General features: G+C 45.4%; 1 protein-coding gene across 2 annotated transcripts; it reads left to right on the plus strand.

Annotated features, from left to right (window-relative positions):
- The first annotated feature begins 3436 nt into the window (after positions 1-3436).
- LOC129707845 (C-type lectin BpLec-like) lies at positions 3437-17066 on the plus strand. Of its 2 annotated transcripts, XM_055653240.1 has the most exons (5): positions 3437-3688; positions 5962-6113; positions 6495-6635; positions 9937-10048; positions 14507-17058. In XM_055653240.1, the coding sequence occupies exons 1-5, from the start codon at positions 3634-3636 to the stop codon at positions 14596-14598; spliced, it is 552 nt and encodes a 183-aa protein (XP_055509215.1). In that variant the 5' UTR covers positions 3437-3633; the 3' UTR covers positions 14599-17058. The 2 variants fall into 2 exon arrangements, with proteins under 2 accessions (XP_055509215.1, XP_055509216.1); XM_055653241.1 differs by lacking the exon at positions 9937-10048 and having other exon boundaries at positions 14507-17066.
- The last annotated feature ends 1033 nt before the right edge of the window (positions 17067-18099 follow it).

Below are 18099 nucleotides of genomic sequence, written 5' to 3' on the forward strand. Positions count from 1 at the left end.
CGTTTCCTCCGCATGCTCCTGCTTCTTCTCACATCCCAAAGTTGTGCCAATATGCAGGTTAATCGTAAATCATTTGCAGTCAGTGGATGAGAAAATAGGATAACATGGAACAATTGTGAATGGATATTGATGGTCAGTGTAGAGTCAGTGAGCCTTCGGCAAAGGGAAGTTTCTCTTCTCATACAAGCCAAGTGTTGACACCATCCCAGTACCAGGCTTCATAATTGCTTGTTCCAGCTCCAGATTAACTTTCTACATCTGGTGAACCAACATGCCTGCACCCCTCCACACACCAACATTTATTGGCTACTCACCACGTGAAATGTTCTGTTTTGCTATTTCTCCCATCAAACAACACAACCTCCCATTATCCTACACTACGCTCCAAGTATAACATTTACACAACCATTGTAACCTAATTCTAGAGACTTGTCTGTGACCACAACAATCACTGTGGGTACAGGTCTATTGGTTACATGGAGAAGATTTATGATATAAGTTGCACCCAATACAAAGAAACAACATGTAGCAAAGATAGCAGTCACAGTCTGTTCGTTAAAACCTCAGAGACTCGCCCTCTGAGTGCCGTGGTTCAGGACACTTTTCCTCCCGCTGTGTCCTGTTCACGACAAATGCTGTCCATCCTGGTATCTCTTCTCTCTCTTTATCCTCTCTAACCCCACATTTTATACACATTTACCTTTTGAACTTGAACAAAACAGAAAGCGGTGGAGAAACGTGGGCAACACCTGTGGAGGAAACAGACAGACAACGTTCGGGAAGGGACCCTTGTGCAGACTGATTGTAGTTGGGGGAGAAAGCTGGAAAAGAGAGACGGACATGGGGAAATGTCTGGCAAGTGATAGGTGGATAGATGTGATAGGGTGTGATTGGCAGATGGTCTCAGATAAAGAAAGAAGAGAAGGAGTGAAATGTAAAGCCAGAGGGAGGGATATGGTGGAGGAGGAATGATGAGAATAGGGGATGAGAGAGGAGCACACAGGAGGGATGGGAGGGGAAGGGAGAAAAGTGGTGGGAGATGGTGGAAGAACTGTAGAAGCATTAGGTTGAGAGGGACAATAGACAATAGACAATAGGTGCAGGAATAGACTATTCGGCCCTTCGAGCCAATGCCGCCATTCAATGTGATCATGGCTGATCATCCCCAAATCAATATCCCGTTCCTGCCTCCTCACCATATCTCCTGACTCTGCTCTCTTTAAGAGCCCTATCTAGCTCTCTTTTGAAAGTATTCAGAGAACCGCCCTCTGAGGCAGAGAGTTCCACAGACTCACAACGCTGTGTGAGAAAAAGTGTTTCCTTGTCTCCGTTCTAAATAGCTTCCCCCTTATTCAGTCCCCCTGGTTCTAGACTCCCCCAACATCGAGAACATGTTTCCTGCCTCTAGCGTGTCCAAACCCTTAATAATCTTATATGTTTCAATAAGATCCCTTCTCATCCTTCTAAACTCCGGAGAACACAAACCCAGCGGCTCCATTCTCTCAGCATATGACAGTCCCGTCGTCCCAGGAATTAACCTTGTAAACCTATGCTGCACTCCCTCAATAGCAAGAATGTCCTTCCTCAAATTAGGGGACCAAAACTGCACACAATACTCCAGGTGTGGTCTTAGTAGGGCCCTATAATTCCAGGACAAGGGGTCACAACTTAAGGATAAGGGGGAAATCCTTTAAAACCGAGATGAGAAGAACTTTTTTCACACAGAGAGTGGTGAATCTCTGGAACTCTCTGCCGCAGAGGGTAGTCGAGGCCAGTTCATTGGCTATATTTAAGAGGGAGTTAGATGTGGCCCTTGTGGCTAAGGGGATCAGAGGGTATGGAGAGAAGGCAGGTATGGGATACTGAGTTGGATGATCAGCCATGATCATATTGCAGGCTCGAAGGGCCGAATGACCTACTCCTGCACCTAATTTCTATGTTTCTATGTCTATGTTTCTATACAACTGCAGAAGGACCTCTTTGCTCCAATACTCAACTACTCTTGTTAAGAAGGCCAACATACCATTTGCTTTCTTCAGTGCTTGCTGTACCTGCATGCTTACTTTCATCATTAGTGTCAAGTTTCACAGTGAAGGTGGACATATCCTGCTGCCATTCCCAGCTCTCTCTCTCCCAGTTATGAAAGAAGGGGTGAGGAGGGGAAGGTGGGTATTAGTTGAAAGTTGGAGAATTCATTGTTCGTGACATTGGGTTTGTTAGACGGCAAGGACATAAATGTGGGTATATGAATGAGAAGGGGTATTCAAATGGTTGGTGTGTGTTTAGCTGAGACAGTCACCTAGTCTATTCTCAACTTGCCGATGTAAAGGGGGCCACATCACAAGCACCAAATACAATTGACAAGATTGTAGGACATGAATATTAATCTCTGATTTACCTGGAAGGGTTGCTGAAGTTCCGGGATGGAAATAAGTTAGGAAGTTTAGGGACAGGTGTTACATCTTGTGTGGTTACAGGGCAAATGGCCTCCTTCTGGGTAGATTTGTATTATTCTATGATTCTACCAGAGGTTGACGATGAAGCTGAAAGTACAATGGGTCCAAGAGACCACTTGCTCTGCCTTCAGAGTGTGAAGTGTTTGGGGAACAAGGGAAAATCCAGATAGAGAAAGGACCATTTGGCCCATCAGTCCCATCCCACTGAAGATCCAGTGGATTCCTTCCCACATCATGTTCCTGCAGGGATCTCCCTCATCTGCGCCTGTAAATGCAACAAGCATCCAGCAGCCCATGATCTCCCCATCCTTCCATGCTCCTTCTGAGCAGACTTCACTACAGTTCCTTGTTGAATAGTGGCCCAGATGCTAAATTGAACCAGCTCCATACAAATGGATTACAAACTTTACAGAGTCGGTGATGGATGGGGATCTTCCAATCGTGATTGTAAACGGAGAGGAAACAGACCAGAGTGAGTAGAGGAATGAGTGAGGTGTTCTGAGTCAATAATGTTTTTGTTGAAGTATTTGTCTGAACGTTACATATTAATTGTTCCTGTTGATAATATTCATTAGACCCTAATACCATAAACACATAATGGGACCATAAACACTTTCTACAGTTTCCATTCCTAAACCTGAACGGAAACCTCTGGAGACTTTGCGCCCCACCCAAGGTTTCCATGCAGTTCCCGGAGGTTGCAGGTGGTTGCCGGAGGTTGCAGGTAGAGGATGCAGGTAGTGAGACTGACAAAAACCTCCAGGAACCGCACGGAAACCTTGGGTGGGGCGCAAAGTCTCCAGAGGTTACCGTTCAGGTTTCCTAAGTGGGACAGGGGCATTAGTGTTCAGATACAGTGCCACATTCTACAGTCACACTTGGAGCTCACAAGACAATTCTGCGGCTTCCTGTTCATCTTGTCCTAATCTGTCAGTCAGTGATTAGTCAGCAGGAGTTTTACGTAGATTGCTGCAGCCAATTGAGTTTGATTCCAAAAGCCTCCAAGATGCCAGAACTACACGTATATAAGGATGCAACAGCATTGGAAACCTCATCGACACAGAGAGCTGGGAGAGAGAGAGAGGTGGGAACGGCAGCAGGATATGCCCACCTTCACTGTGAAATTTGACACTAATGATGAATTGTTTTCTTGTGTTTCAGGTTCGAGGAAGGAAACATGATGCTGGTGTGGGTTTTGGTGCTGACCGCACTGCTTGCCAGTGATGTGGCAGGTAAGGTCCATTGATTCCAGGAGCTTTAGAAATATATTGGTGTGAGGAATGAATGCACAGGCACTGTGTTGGGATTGTGGAACATGGGAATTTGTGGACACTGGGACTGGTCGGGATGTGGTAGGAAATGTCTCTTGTCTGGGATACTCATCTCCGAGCTGCTGAGTTGGAAGGTGAGTTGGAGACTCTCCTCCACATCAGGAGACAGAGATTTCTCCACGGTGATGCTTCACAGGAAAACAGAGTTGCAGGAAGAGGGATATGTGACTCTCTGTCAGGAACCTAGGGGATGCAGAGGAGAATGTTCTGCAGGCACTGGTCCAATGCAACGGATGCAGTGTACTTGCCCACTGTGTGGGTGAGGATGGAGGCTTGAGGGAGGATGGCCAGAGTGCTGGCAATGGTACAGGTGGAGTGAGTCCTGGGGGTGGGGAGTGAAAGAACCAGAGAAAGGTTGCAGTTACTCGTCATTTGATAATCAGATTGACATGCTTAGAAATGCAAAAATATTGCAGTTGCTGGAAATCTGGAAGGATACAATCTTGTTTGTTTTTAATGAGATAATCGCATCCTGATGAAATGTTGAGTATAATTTAAATAATACGAGTGTGTCTTAAAAGATTATGCCAACCATTGCTTTTCTCCTGTCTTACCTGTGAATGTATTCTCCCAATCACCTGACCGACCAAAGTTGACCCGTGCCACACAGCTTTGTAGCTTGCTCACCCTAGTTGTAACGCATTGGTCTTGATTTGTCCAAGACGAGTGAGAATGTTAACATAAAACTTCATGACAAAGATCAATGTACCTGAAGGCCCTTCAACGAAAACATTATTAATTAACCCTTTCTCATTGCACAATACTGAGATTTTTATTCCCTTAAAGGAATGATCTTGAAAGCCACCAGGAATACTCAGTGCATATGTCTCTCCATATTTATTATTAAATTGTGTTACCTAATCCTTCTGAAGATCAAAATCACTTATATATGTGTCATTACTCTACCTAAATGTGCCTCTAATTTCCTGATATGTACCCTAGACCACACGACCACTGGTGGGTGACCACGGGCAAATCCAACCAAAGTCTTCTGACCATTGCCGTTTCTCAGTTCAACCCAAATCGATGCTGTGTCGCCATTTCCTGAACGATGATCCTTTCTCTCCACTGACATTATCCCGTCATTTATTAACAGGACCACCTCTCCTGTTTCATTTTGCCTCTTCCTATATCGAGCTTAACCTAATATTTAATTCCCAAACTTGGTCACATCACAAGCACAAGAGAATGACACCCATTGACATGTTTGTGACACACATTTTTCTGAGGAAGTTGGACTGAGGGAGGGGATCAGGGGGAGGAGAGATGGGGGAGGGGAGATGAGGAAAGAAGATTGCACAAGAAATTATGTCTGTGATCACAGCGAGCATGTCAGTGGGTGGTCAAAGTAATGTTTAGAGTGGAGATGAGGAAGCACTTTTTCACACAGAGAGTGGTGAGTTTGTGGAATTCTATGCTTCAGACGGCCGTGGAGGCCGGTTATCTGGATACCATGAAGAGAGAGCTAGATAGGGCTCTTAAATATAGCGGAGTCATGTGTTATGGGGAGAAGGCAGGAACGGGGTACTGATTGGGGATGACCAGCCATGATCCCATTGAATGACGATGCTGGCTTGAAGGGCCGAATGGCCTACTCCTGCACCAATTGTCTATTGTCTATAATGTTATTTCTGTGTGGCGTGCCAGTGGCTTGTGACCAGTGGTGGGGTCTTGAGTGTAGAAAACTAATTTTATTCAAGAAACAGTCCGAGGGTCATTGCCGGTCAAAGAGTCCTCGGATACAATGACATAGCTCAGTGAGTGGTACAGGTGGACAAGGTGGTGAAGAAGGCGTTTGTCACGCTTTCCCTCATCAAAGATTAAAGGAGTTGGGATCCATGTTACAGCTGGATAAGATGTTGGTGGCACCCCACTCGGAATTTATGTTGCCATGTCTGGTGGGCTTGAGTTATAAGTGAGGGGTTTATAAATTCAAGAGGTGCATCGATAGAACATATATAGCACAGTGTAGGGGAGGGCATGTTATTCACAATGAGGGTGCCAGAGGAAGTGGTACAGGCAGGTACATTTACAATGTATCAAGGATACTTGGACGGGTACATGGATAGAAAAATTATGAGAGGATATGGGCCAAATGCAGACAAATGGGACTCGCTGCGGAAAGCCCTTTGATCGGTGAGTTGGTTTAATTCTGAATTCTCTTTAACTGACAGAGACAAATTCCTTGGGACTGGAGGAGACTCAGCATCACCTTGAAAAACGAGAACTAGTCAAAGGACCGTGTGATGAAGACTGGTTTTATTTTCCTTCCTTAAAATCTTGCCACCGTTTTTTCTCTGTCAAAAAGACATGGTCAGATGCTGAGGTAAGTCCCTGAAACCAGTTGTTGCTCTGGGAGGCCTGGGGAACATTGCTCTCTGCTGCTTCATTCCCATGAACTCACAGCACATCCTCTCGTTGAATTACTTGCGATGAGTCCCTGTGATCCAGGGTGTGCTTCACTGCAGCCGTGGGCTCCAGTTTCTATCGCTCGGGCCAGTGGGTGAAATATTGGGGATTTGGGGGAAACTCCACACCCAGGAGTTAACACAGAGCTGGGGTTGACATCAGAGAGATTAAAGAACAAGAAATCTGATTCAAGTGGACAAAGTTGTCCAATTTCGAACGTCTATTTGGATGATTTATTTGGAGGCTTGTGAGAGGATAAAACTCACTGCAACAGATAAACTATTTTGTTTGTTTAAAGGTGATGTGCAATGCCCAACCACATTATGCAAATCTGGTTACTGTGAACTCGAAGGAACACGACACATTCATTGTCAAGGTGATTGGTACAGTGAGCGACGAAAAAACACCCGCTTGGATTGGCCTAAACGACTTATGCAAGGTACAGTTAATGATGACACGTTAGCTGCGTCACCACACTGACCAGACCTGCATTTGTTGTCCTTCCCTGACCATCCACAGTCCTTTTCAAAGGACAGGTTACAGTCAATATCATATAACAATTACAACACGGAAACAGGCCATCTCGGCCCTACAAGTCCGTGCCGAACAACTTTTTTCCCTTAGTCCCACCTGCCTGCACTCATACCATAACCTTCCATTCCCTTCTCATCCATATGCCTATCCAATTTATTTTTAAATGATACCAACGAACCCGCCTCCACCACTTCCACTGGAAGCTCATTTCACACCGCTACCACTCTCTGAGTAAAGAAGTTCCCCCTCATGTTACCCCTAAACTTTTGTCCCTTAATTCTGAAGTCATGTCCTCTTGTTTGAATCTTCCTTATTCTCAAAGGGAAAAGCTGATCCACATCAACTCTGTCTATCCCTCTCATCATTTTAAAGACCTATATCAAGTCCCCCCTTAACCTTCTGCGCTCCAGAGAATAAAGACCTAATTTATTCAACCTTTCTCTGTAACTTAGTTGTTGAAACCCGGGCAACATTCTAGTAAGTCTCCTCTGTACTCTCTCTATTTTGTTGACATCCTTCCTATAATTGGGCGACCAAAATTGTACACCATACTCCAGATTTGGTCTCACCACTGCCTTGTACAATTTTAACATTACATCCCAGCTTCTATACTCAATGCTCTGATTTATAAAGGCTAGCATACCAAAAGCTTTCTTTACCACCCTATTTATATGAGATTCCACCTTCAAGGAACTATGCACGGTTATTCCCAGATCCCTCTGTTCAACTGTATTCTTCAATTCCCTACCATTTACCATGTATGTCCTATTTTGATTTGTCCTGCCAAGGTGTAGCACCTCACATTTATCAGCATTAAACTCCATCTGCCATCTTTCAGCCCATTCTTCCAAATGGCCTAAATCACTCTGTAGACTTTGGAAATCCACTTCATTATCCACAACACCCCCTATCTTGGTATCATCTGCATACTTACTAATCCAATTTACCACACCTTCACCCAGATCATTGATGTACATGACAAACAACAAAGGACCCAACACCGATCCCTGAGGCACCCCACTAGTCACCTGCCTCCAACCCGACAAACAACCATCCACCATTACCCTCTGGCTTCTCCCATTCAGCCACTGTTGAATCCATCTTGCTAGTCCTGCACTTATACCCAACAGTTGAACCTTCTTAACCAACCTTCCATGAGGAACCTTGTCAAAGGCCTTACTAAAGTCCATGTAGACAACATCCACTGCTTTACCCTCGTCAATTTCCCTAGTAACCTCTTCAAAAAATTCAAGAAGATTAGTCAAACATGACCTTCCATGCACAAATCCATGTTGACTGGATCTCTGGTGTCACATCGTTGTTCAGAGATAGAGTTACACATGACGCCCTGCAGAGCAACAGGGTGCAGCAGTATAATGGTTAAGTTACTCTGTGATATCCGGTGATCCAGGCACACAAGTTTGATTCCAATCCCAGACACCAGGGAATTTGGATCCATGTAAATCAACTGCAATTACTTTGAAGAAACAAGTTACCCTCAGTAATGGGGACTGAAACTGCCAGACTTGTTAAAAACTCATCTGGTTCACTGTTGTTCTTCAAGGTAAGAAATCTGCCCTCCTTCCTCAGTCTGATCTCGCCACGACTCCGGAGATCGACCAATGTCTGAAATGTTCAGAGGATGATCAGGGAAGGACAATAAATGCAGGTCCGGCCACTGTCACCACGTCCTGTGAACAAATAAAATCCCACATGTTCATGCGTTTCTGCTCCACATGAGCTCCTCTCACCCTCCTTCATCTCACACCATCACTGGGACTTTCCTTTCCCGTCATCAGCTCATGGAATCAGCATTATAAAGTGGTCAATACTGTATCAATGTATAAATATAAAATACGCACTAACACAACACATTAAAATGGGAGCAGGAGTAGGCCACTCGGCCCCTCAAGTCTGCCCCACCCTTCAATGCGATTGTGCTTGACCAGTGCTGGCCTCAACATTTCCCTTCTTTCTGCCCAATCCTCCCTGCAGTCACGTTCCAGTTAATCCTTTTCCTGACACTGAATTATTTTTGTTCACAAAATGTGGAAATGACACGGGGCGAGGCTGGTGTGCAGAGTGACGTTACACAGCAGCTGTGAAGGAATCTAACAATGAGAATTTAGAGATTTGGGGATATGAAATTGAAATCAATCACATGAGTTCTCTAAAGCTGAACAGAAGACAGTTAAGGCCAATCCTTACAATTAAATTATCACATTTTTTTTCAATCAAAACTTAATAGAATCTATCCAATCAATATATTGAGAATATTTTGCCCAAACCATGATAGCAAAGGCAGACTTCAAGGTTCAATGTTTCATAATTTCTTATAACAGAGAAGACCGTTCAGCCTATCAAGTCCACGTGCAAGTCCTACGAACTCCCAGTACAATCCCATCAACCCCATCCATTCAGTCATTTAATTGTAACCTACTTCCTCTCACATAAACCGGAGCACTCGCTGGAACACCGCACGTCACAGGGAGAAGGTGCAAACTCACACGGATAACACTGGAGGTCAGTACACTCATCGTAAATGAATCTTTGACAGAAATGTTAAAATGCTGCCAGTTAATTTCAGACACACTATTGAACGGGAGGTTAACTGCTGTTACACAGAGGGAGTGAAGCAACCCCATGGGTCCTGTGCTCTGCAGAACAGGACTGACTGCCCAGCAGTGAGAGGAGGATACATGGGATGTAATGCAGGAGTCAGGGGAACAGACACCGAGTGTAACTGTGCAGGAGGAATGAACAAGGGGGTAACACTGGAGTTAGAGGAAGGTTCAGTGTGACACGGCACATAAAGAAAGAACAGAACACAGACAGGAACGTGAACGGAATGTCCTGAGATTCATTTCCAAACAAATTAAAATTAAACAGAGAAACATTATGCTCAACCTCAGTCTTTCTCTGAGAGATCCTACTTTGTATTTGTGTTCATGACCATCTTTCCCCTCATTTTTGTAGTTACTACTGCTCCTCATCTCTGATCTTCACTTTCATCCCAAGGATTCTGTAACTTCTATGAGATTCCCCCACCCAGCCAGTCCATAGTTTAAACTCCCATCCACTGCCCTACTTGTCCTGGCTGCTCGTATTCTGCTCTCACTCCGGCTCAGGTACAGATCCTCCCTGTACTATTATGTGGCAGCTTACTCAGCATTCCAACAGCAATGAGCAATGATTTATACCCACAGGAAGGGATTTTCACATGGATCGATGGAAAATCATCCCTATACCGACAGTGGAGTAGCTCACAACCCAACAATCACGAGGACAATGAAAACTGTGTGCTAATAAATTTTTATCGTAAGTGTAACTATGACAGAAATGTAGAAACATTGAATGGCATATGCTGGTCAATACACAAAACGGTCACATAGTTCTGGATAACTCAGTGCTTCAGCACTTTGAGAGGTCATACATTGGTGAAGAAGTTTGGTGTCAAGACCAATTTTCAGATTGATTGAAGGGGGGGGGGGGGGGGGATGAAAAAGTGGAAAAGTGGAAAAGCAGAACAAATCATGTCATGTAATAGGTTGACATAGACCAGGCCAGTGGTGGGTGGGGTGTTTGATAGACAAATGATTGGAACAAAGACCAGAAATATGAAAGGAAATCAAACTGGTTTGAAGAATGTGGATCGTAAAGCTGGAAGGAAGAAAGTAGCAGAGGGTGTGCGCTGGAGATGAATCTGGGGACCGGGATGGGGGTGTTTTGGAGGGGCGGGGGCGTTGTTTGAAAGAGGAAACCTACAATTGGAGAATTCAGTGTTCATATCTTTGTGTTGTAAGCTGCCCATGTGGAATTTGAGGTGCTGTTCCTCCAATTGCATGTGACCCGATTCTGGCAATGGAGGAGGCCTACGACACAAAGGTCAATGTGAGAATAGGAAAGGGAGTTGAAATGGTAAGTAACCAAGAGATACAGAAGGACTTGGCGGGCCGAGTATAAGTGTTCAGTAAAACAGTTGCCAAGTTTACGCTTGGTCTCATTGATGAACTGGAGTTCACATTGGGAATTCTAGATGCAGTAGGTGAGATCACAGGAGGTGCACGTAAAACCTTTGTCTCACCATGGAAGGACTGCTGGGGTCGTGGATGGAGGTGAGGGGGGAGGTATAGGGACAGGTGTTGAGTGAGAAGATGTGAGTGAACCATTTGAGTGCCCATGGCTACACCTTTCACTTGGACAAAGTGAGAGGTGTCTAAAGAGAAGTCGTTGAGGGTGAGGACAAGTTCCACCAGGTGGAAAAGAGCGTTAATAGTTTAGTTGAGTTTATTATCATATGTACCGAGGTACAGTGAAAAGCAATCAAAATGTGTAGGAATAAACTGTAGATGCTGGTTGAAATTGAAGAACTCAAAAACCTGGAGTAACTCAGTTGGTCAGGCAGCAGGGTCTCAACCCGAAATGTCAGGTATTGCTTTTCTCCAGAAATGCTGCTTGACCTCTGAGGTACTTCAGCTTTTTGTTTCTATCTTCAGTGAAAAGCACGTTTGGTGCGTGCTATCTAGTCCGTGGAAAGACTACGCATGATTACAATCAAGACAACCACAGTGTACAGACACAGGATAAAGGGAATAACATTTAGTAGAAGAAAGTCCAGAAATGTCAGACTAAAGATAAACCAAATGTCTCCAATGAGGTAGATGGTATATAATGAACGCTCTCTAGTTGGTGATAGAATGATTCAGTTGCCCAATACCAGCTGGGAAAAAGCTGCCCCTGAATCTGGAGGTGTGCGTTTTCATACCTATACTGTTTGCCTGATGGGAGAGGGGAGAAGAGGGATGTCCGGGGTGAGACTCATCCTTGGTTATGTTGGTGGCCTTGCCGAGGCAGTGCAGATGGAGTCACGGAAGGGAGGTTGGTTTGTGTGATGGTCTGGGCTGTGTCAACAATTCTCTGCAATTTCTTGCAGCCTTGGGTGGAGTAGTTCCCAAACCATCCTATGATGCATCCTTAGGAAATGCTTTCTATGGCATGTGTAGAGGTTGATGAGAGTTGTAGAGGGACTGGACGTCCTTGGTGTAGATGAGGCAACGGAGGCCTGGAAATTGAAAGGCATTAAAGAATTGAGGGGCGTGTGAGGTGTGTTGGACGTAGGTGGGCAGAGAATGGACAAGGGGGGATGGGATGGAATCAAGGTGGTGTGGAGAGGAGTTCAGCTGAGTGAAGCTGGCAAAGATGCTGGGTCTGCCAGAGCAAACCTGCTTGTGGTATTTTGGGGTGAGATAGAAGCAGGCAGTACGAAGCTGGGGTACGATAAGTTTGGAGGCTGTGGAGGGGAGGTCGCCAGAAGCAATGAGATCAGAAACAGTTTGCGAGATTATATTTTACTGGAAGTTCATTTCAAACATGGTATCAACAGACCTGCCATTACACAGAGGGAGTGAACCAACCCCATGGGTCCTGTGCTCTGCAAACTGCACTGACTGCCCAGCAGTGAGAGGAGGATATATGGGACGTAATGCAGGTGTCAGGCGAACAGACACTTAGTGTAACTATGCAGGAGGAATGTACAAGGGGGTAACAATGGAGTTAGAGGAAGGTACATTGTGACATAACATATAAAGAAAGAACTTAACACAGATAGGAAAGTGTAAGGAATGTCATGAGATTCATTTCAAAATGAATTAAAATTAAAAGTGTAAACATTATGCTCAACCTCTGTGTATTCTGGTTAGAGTGGACATGCCGTACTGTGAACCTTTCCATATCACTCATTTATAAAAGACTGACAGGCAGTGGAGCAGTGAACTGATCACAAAACAGAGCAGCAGAGAAGATCCAACAGGCTGAGGCTTGTTCTCCACAAGAATGAAGAGGGGTGACCAACCTGGGGCCGATCTCACTGTGAAGGATTTATAGGTGGATGTCGAGAGGATGTTTCCACAAATGTGCAACCAGGTTTACTGGTCATAAATATAAAATAGCCACCGATAAAGCTAAGCGAGAAGAGGGAAAATCTTCTTAACTTGGGCGTGGGGAGCAGGTGGAGCTCAGTAGCATGTAATCGAGGCAGAGAGCTCAGATGTATTTAAGGGAGAGGTAGATGGGGAAAGGAACAGACGGATGTGTTGATGGGGTCGGATGAAGGGAGGGGGGAGGCTGGTGTGGAGCAGCAACAGTAGCGCGGATCCATGGGCCAAATGATCTGTTTCTGTGCTCCACGTGCAAGGGAACACCCTAATTCTACAAACACTGGGTGTAACGCTACAGATATTGGAATGTGCACTGATGTTAAATCTTTGGATGAAGTGATTCAAAGTAACATTAGCAAATTTGCAGATGACACAAAACTTGGTGGCACTGTGAACTGTGAGGAAGTTGCTATGAGAATGCAGGAAGACTTGGGGGAGTGGGCAAATGCATGGCAGTTAAAGTTTAATGCAGATAAATGTGAGGTTATCCACTTTGGTAGCAAAAACAGGAAGGCAGATTACTGTCTAAAAGGCGTCAAGTTGGGAAAAGGGGAAGTACAGCGGGATCTGGGGGTCCATGTACATCAGTCTATCAAAGTAAGCATGAAGGTACAGCAGGCAGTGAAGAAAGCGAATGGTATGTTGGCCTTTATAACAAAAGGAATCGTCCTTCTGCAGTTGTGCAGAGCCCTAGTGAGACCACACCTGGAGTATTATGTGCAGTTTTGGTCCCCTAATTTGTGGAAGGACATTCTTGCTATTGAGGGAGTGCAGCGTAGGTTTACAAGGTTAATTCCCGGGATGGCGGGACAGTCATATGCCGAGAGAATGGTGCAGCTGGGCTTGTACACTCTGTAGTTTAGAAGGATGAGAGGATATCTCATTGAAACATATAAGATTGTTAAGGGCTTGGACACGCTAGAGGCAGGAAACATGTTCCCGCTGTTGGGGGAGTCCAGAACCAGGGGCCACAGTTTAAGAATAAGGAGTAAGCCATTTAGAACAGAGACGAGGAAACACTTTTTCTCACAGAGAGTGGTGAGTCTGTGGAATTCTCTGTCGCAGAGGGCGGTGGAGGCAGGTTCTTTGGATGCTTTCAAGAGAGAGCTGGATAGGGCACTTAAAAATAGCGGAGTCAAGGAATATGGGGAGAAGGCAGGGACGGGGTACTGATTGGGGATGATCAGCCATGATCACATTGAATGGCGGTGCTGGCTCGAAGGGTCAAATGGCCTACTCCTGCACCTATTGTCTATTGTCTATTGTCTAAATCCCCAGATTTAGATGGTTGCAGAAGTTCCAGCTCCAGAGATTGCAGATTCTGCTCCCATTGTGTGAGGTCCATGGAATGGTGAGGGCTGGATTTATCTCTGACAGCATAGGTGTGTTGTCCAGCCCACACAGGGAGTTCCAGCCCAGGGTGAGTCCAGGCACTTCAGTCTAGGACAGTCCAAACCCCCGTGAATATTGGGGGCTTCAGGTTTCAGCAACACATACTCTGACTACACCTGGCACCTCCACAGGAAGTGACTCCCTTTATTTACAAGGCAAACTCACCGAGCAAGAGTCAGGGAACATTAATGGCTCGCAGACTCCGACAAATAGATGAAACATTTAGACCAGGTAGAAAACAGAAAATACTGGCAACACTCAGCAGGTCAGGCAGCATCTGTGGGGAGTGGAACTGAGAAAACATTTCCACCAATGACCTCCCTGTCTCCTCTCCACATGTGCTCGTGACCTATTGAGTATTTCCAGCATTGTCTTTCAGATATTTAGCATCTGCAGCATTTTGCTTGTGGACAAACAGGTACATGCTTTTCTTATTTCCTGCTTCTAGGTAAACGAAGTTGGAATGATGAAGTATGCGGCAAAGGATATGGTTTTGTTTGTTCCTACCTTCTGCGCAATCAAGAGAAGACTCCAGAATGATCCACTCATCCTTTCCAGCAGTGGATCCAGTGCTTTGATTTCTTTGTAGCCGCTCTCACTGTCTGTGGTGACTGTACTCACTGTACTCAGCCAATAATAAAGAGAACTGCATCATGAGCTGTGTGTTTGGTGCTGTGTGAGTCCAGTTTCTCGCAGCCTTCCTGTCCCACTGTTGCTTCCTCCCCACCTCTGCACTCAGTGCTGCGCTGAGGAGAAGGCGGCACAGACTTTACACAATGAACTCTTGTCCTTCGGCCGCACCTGGTGTGTTGGGTCCTGGACACCGCACCTGGGGGAGAAATAAAGGCTGTGGAGAGGATACATGGGGAGTTAGTGGGATAGTTGCAGGGAGAGAGCTTTAATGGTCCTGTGGGAGAGCTGCAGAAGATGAACTGGGCCGAGAAATTCCTCAGCACATCTGTAAGAAAACCACTGATGTATGGTTATAACTCAGAGAGATGGTGGGAGAAACTCAACATTGCACCACTCTCACCCACTTGGTATATTCACTCCACTCACTCGTGCTTCCTATTTCATTACATTTTAGACATACATTAAAAAACAAGGGGGTAAGTAAGGAGAAGGCAGGACCAAACTTGGATAAAGGGGGAACTTAATGCTTGGAATTAGAAGGTGTAAGAGAATTACTAAATGAGGAGTTTGCACCAATATTAACCAAGGAGAAGGTCCTGGAGAACAGTGTGGGGTATACGGATATGCTTGGGCAGTTTAATATCAAGAAGGAGGAGGTGCTATGTTGTTTGGAGAAGATTAATGAGGTGTGGGATTTGGGGATGTAGCCGGGTCAACACTGACCTCACCAACACTTGTATAAATAGCTCATTCTAAACTTTCCCCCTAGTCTAGTTTCAGTCAAAAGCCACTGAATCAAGCACTTGATCAACAAATCTTAATTTTGACAAAACACAATTACAGTTCAACCACTGTGCCTATCCCATGGCGGGTTTGATCCTCGTATCTGGCTGTTCATGCACTCTAGGCCTAGCTCAAACAGAGACACTCCAGAAAGTCACGTAGTCCCAAGCGCTCTCCAAGAGGATCGATGCGGGACCTCATGGCAGTGGACTTTTATAGATCCCGGGACCTCGAAGGGCTGAACCACAAGCTAGAGGCAGGAAACAGGTTCCCGATGTTTGGGGAGTCCAGAACCAGGGGCCACAGTTTAAGAATAAGGGGTAAGCCATTTAGAACGGAGACGAGGAAACACTTTTTCTCACAGAGAGTTGTGAGTCTGTGGAATTCTCTGCCTCAGAGGGTGGTGCAGGCGAGTTCTCTGGATGCTTTCAAGAGAGAGATAGGTAGGGCTCTTAAAAACAGCCCTACCTATCAGTGGATATGGGGAGAAGGCAAGAATGGGGTACTGATTGGGGATGATCAGCCATGATCACATTAAAATGGCGGTGCTGGCTCGAAGGGCCAAATTACCTACTCCTGTACCTATTGTCTATTGTCTATTGTCACTTGGGGGTGGTCTCTTTGCAATCCATTACAGATATTGATTAACCCTACACATAACAGACGTTTCCCTAACCCAATAATACAGAGGCTAATACATTGTATTCAAGCAGGGCTTCCCTTGGGTCAAACTTAGAAACATTTACCCTGATCTGCAAGAAAACCAGACAAGGCTCAATACCTCATCCAATTAACATTCAGCAAAGTGTAACTCTGCAACTATTTACAAGGTGTTTGTCTTTTATGCAGTCATCCAATCCATTCTATGCATTTTGCACCTAATTGACACGGTCTGCAGATGTTTCTATACTTTACTGCAGCTTGTATCTAGGCTCTAGCGAAGCTGGCACCACTCCATAGCTTGTCCCATTTCTGCAGAGATCAATTCCAAATTGACCAAATCTCCCAGCAGCCCTGAACTTTTTACCTAATTTTAGAGTCCTAGCCTCTCCAATCTGGCCAGGATTAACTTGTGTGGTGTAGTTTATTTATAATGACAAGGAAGTTTATATCTGTATGCAGGCTGTCCCTGGTAATCTCAGGCTAGTTGTGGGAAGTCAGTCCTGGTCTTGAAGGAGGAGGCTTGTGCTTTTCCCTCCGTTTCTGCCCTACCTCTTGACCGTTTGTCTCAACTGTTGGGCTTGAACAGGTGGTGCTGGCAGCCCCAGGCTTACCCTGGTGGCATAGTATTTTCTCTGTGTGTGGGTGCAGTCCCTTGTTTTCTGTGTGCAGGTAAGAGGCACTGGCTGTCTCGGGATTGTCTGGTTTACTTAGTCTTGGCCTCAGAGACGGGCACTGGCTGACTAGTGTTTTTCCCGGCTGTTCAATGTTGCCCACATGGTTGTGCGGGTGCAACAGGGGAGCACATCTTACTAACGATTGATTTAGTGATTCAGGCGACAAGAGGTGATTAATGAAGGTAGAGCAGTGGATGTTGTGCACTTGGACTTTAGGAAGGTATTTGATAAGTGTCCTCATGGTCAGCTGATCCAGAAGATTAAGATGCATGAGATCCACAGTTACTTTGTAGTCTAGTAGTTTAGAGTGGTAGTCACATGAGACCTATGGTACGCTTACTTTCACAGGTCTGGTCTGGTCGCCAGCAGCTTGTAGTCCGTGCACGCTTTTTGTTATTTTTAGTGTGTCTAAATGTATGTTTTAATGTTTATTAGTATGTCTTATTTGGGGGACGGTGGGGGAAACTTTTCAGTCACTTACCTCAGTCAGTCTTTTCTCTGTGTCGCATATTGCCCCCCTTTGCGGCCTACCCTACAGGCTGGCCCAGAGCTTCAGCAGCAGGCAGAGCGATCTCTTGCCAGGGATCGTTAGTGTTGGAGCTCCGGAGTGTTGGGCCTGCTGACTTTAACATCTTGGAGCTGTGGTTTGCGGAGCTTCTAGCTGCAGGCACTGACTTTAACATCACGGAGGCCTGGGATCTGAAGCCCTAGAAGAATGTAGAGTTCAAGGCAATCTCTCCCCACCACCTGGTTCAGGGAAACAAGGGATGGCCAACAAATGCTGGTCTTGCCAGAGACATTATTATTCTATATAATTAAAAGTCTCATCTTGACCACTTCCTGTTTGGACTGTGCTTTGATTTTAGAAAAAAAAAAACACTACCACATATGGCTGTGATTTTTTGGCCATATTACTCAGAGTTCTCCTCCGCTCTGCAGGCCCTGAGAATTTTTCCCATCGATGAAAAGTAAAAGACTTATTAGTGTTTAAAAAATCTTGAGATTCTCTGTTCTGTCAATCACTGCCATGAAGGCCACATCCCTTTTGCTGGGATGGGGGGGGGGGGACTATAAAACCCAGAAGTGGGGGCATGGCTCAGTCTGTCTGCAAGATGGTGAGGGAGCAGTCACAACTCTCTGCACGAGCTGGGAAACTACAGAACACTGTGAGTATGCAATGTACTTGAATAGATGATTTGTTAGCCCTTAATGAAAATGAAATGAGTTGTTTGGGCTACCCTGTGCTTGAAACTGCGATGGCAATGGAAATGCAGCCCATCAGTAAGTA

Source organism: Leucoraja erinacea, chromosome 22 (genome assembly GCF_028641065.1).
Source record: "Leucoraja erinacea ecotype New England chromosome 22, Leri_hhj_1, whole genome shotgun sequence".
NCBI lineage: Eukaryota > Metazoa > Chordata > Chondrichthyes > Rajiformes > Rajidae > Leucoraja > Leucoraja erinaceus.

Excerpts from the sequence above, each read along its gene's own strand:
- LOC129707845 (XM_055653240.1), top strand. The coding sequence starts at position 3,634 with ATGATGCTGGTGTGGGTTTTGGTGCTGACCGCACTGCTTGCCAGTGAT. Across the intron at positions 3,689-5,961 it reads GCTTGCCAGTGATGTGGCAG|AGACAAATTCCTTGGGACTG; the intron begins GTAAGGTCCATT and ends TTTAACTGACAG. Across the intron at positions 6,114-6,494 it reads AGACATGGTCAGATGCTGAG|GTGATGTGCAATGCCCAACC; the intron begins GTAAGTCCCTGA and ends GTTTGTTTAAAG.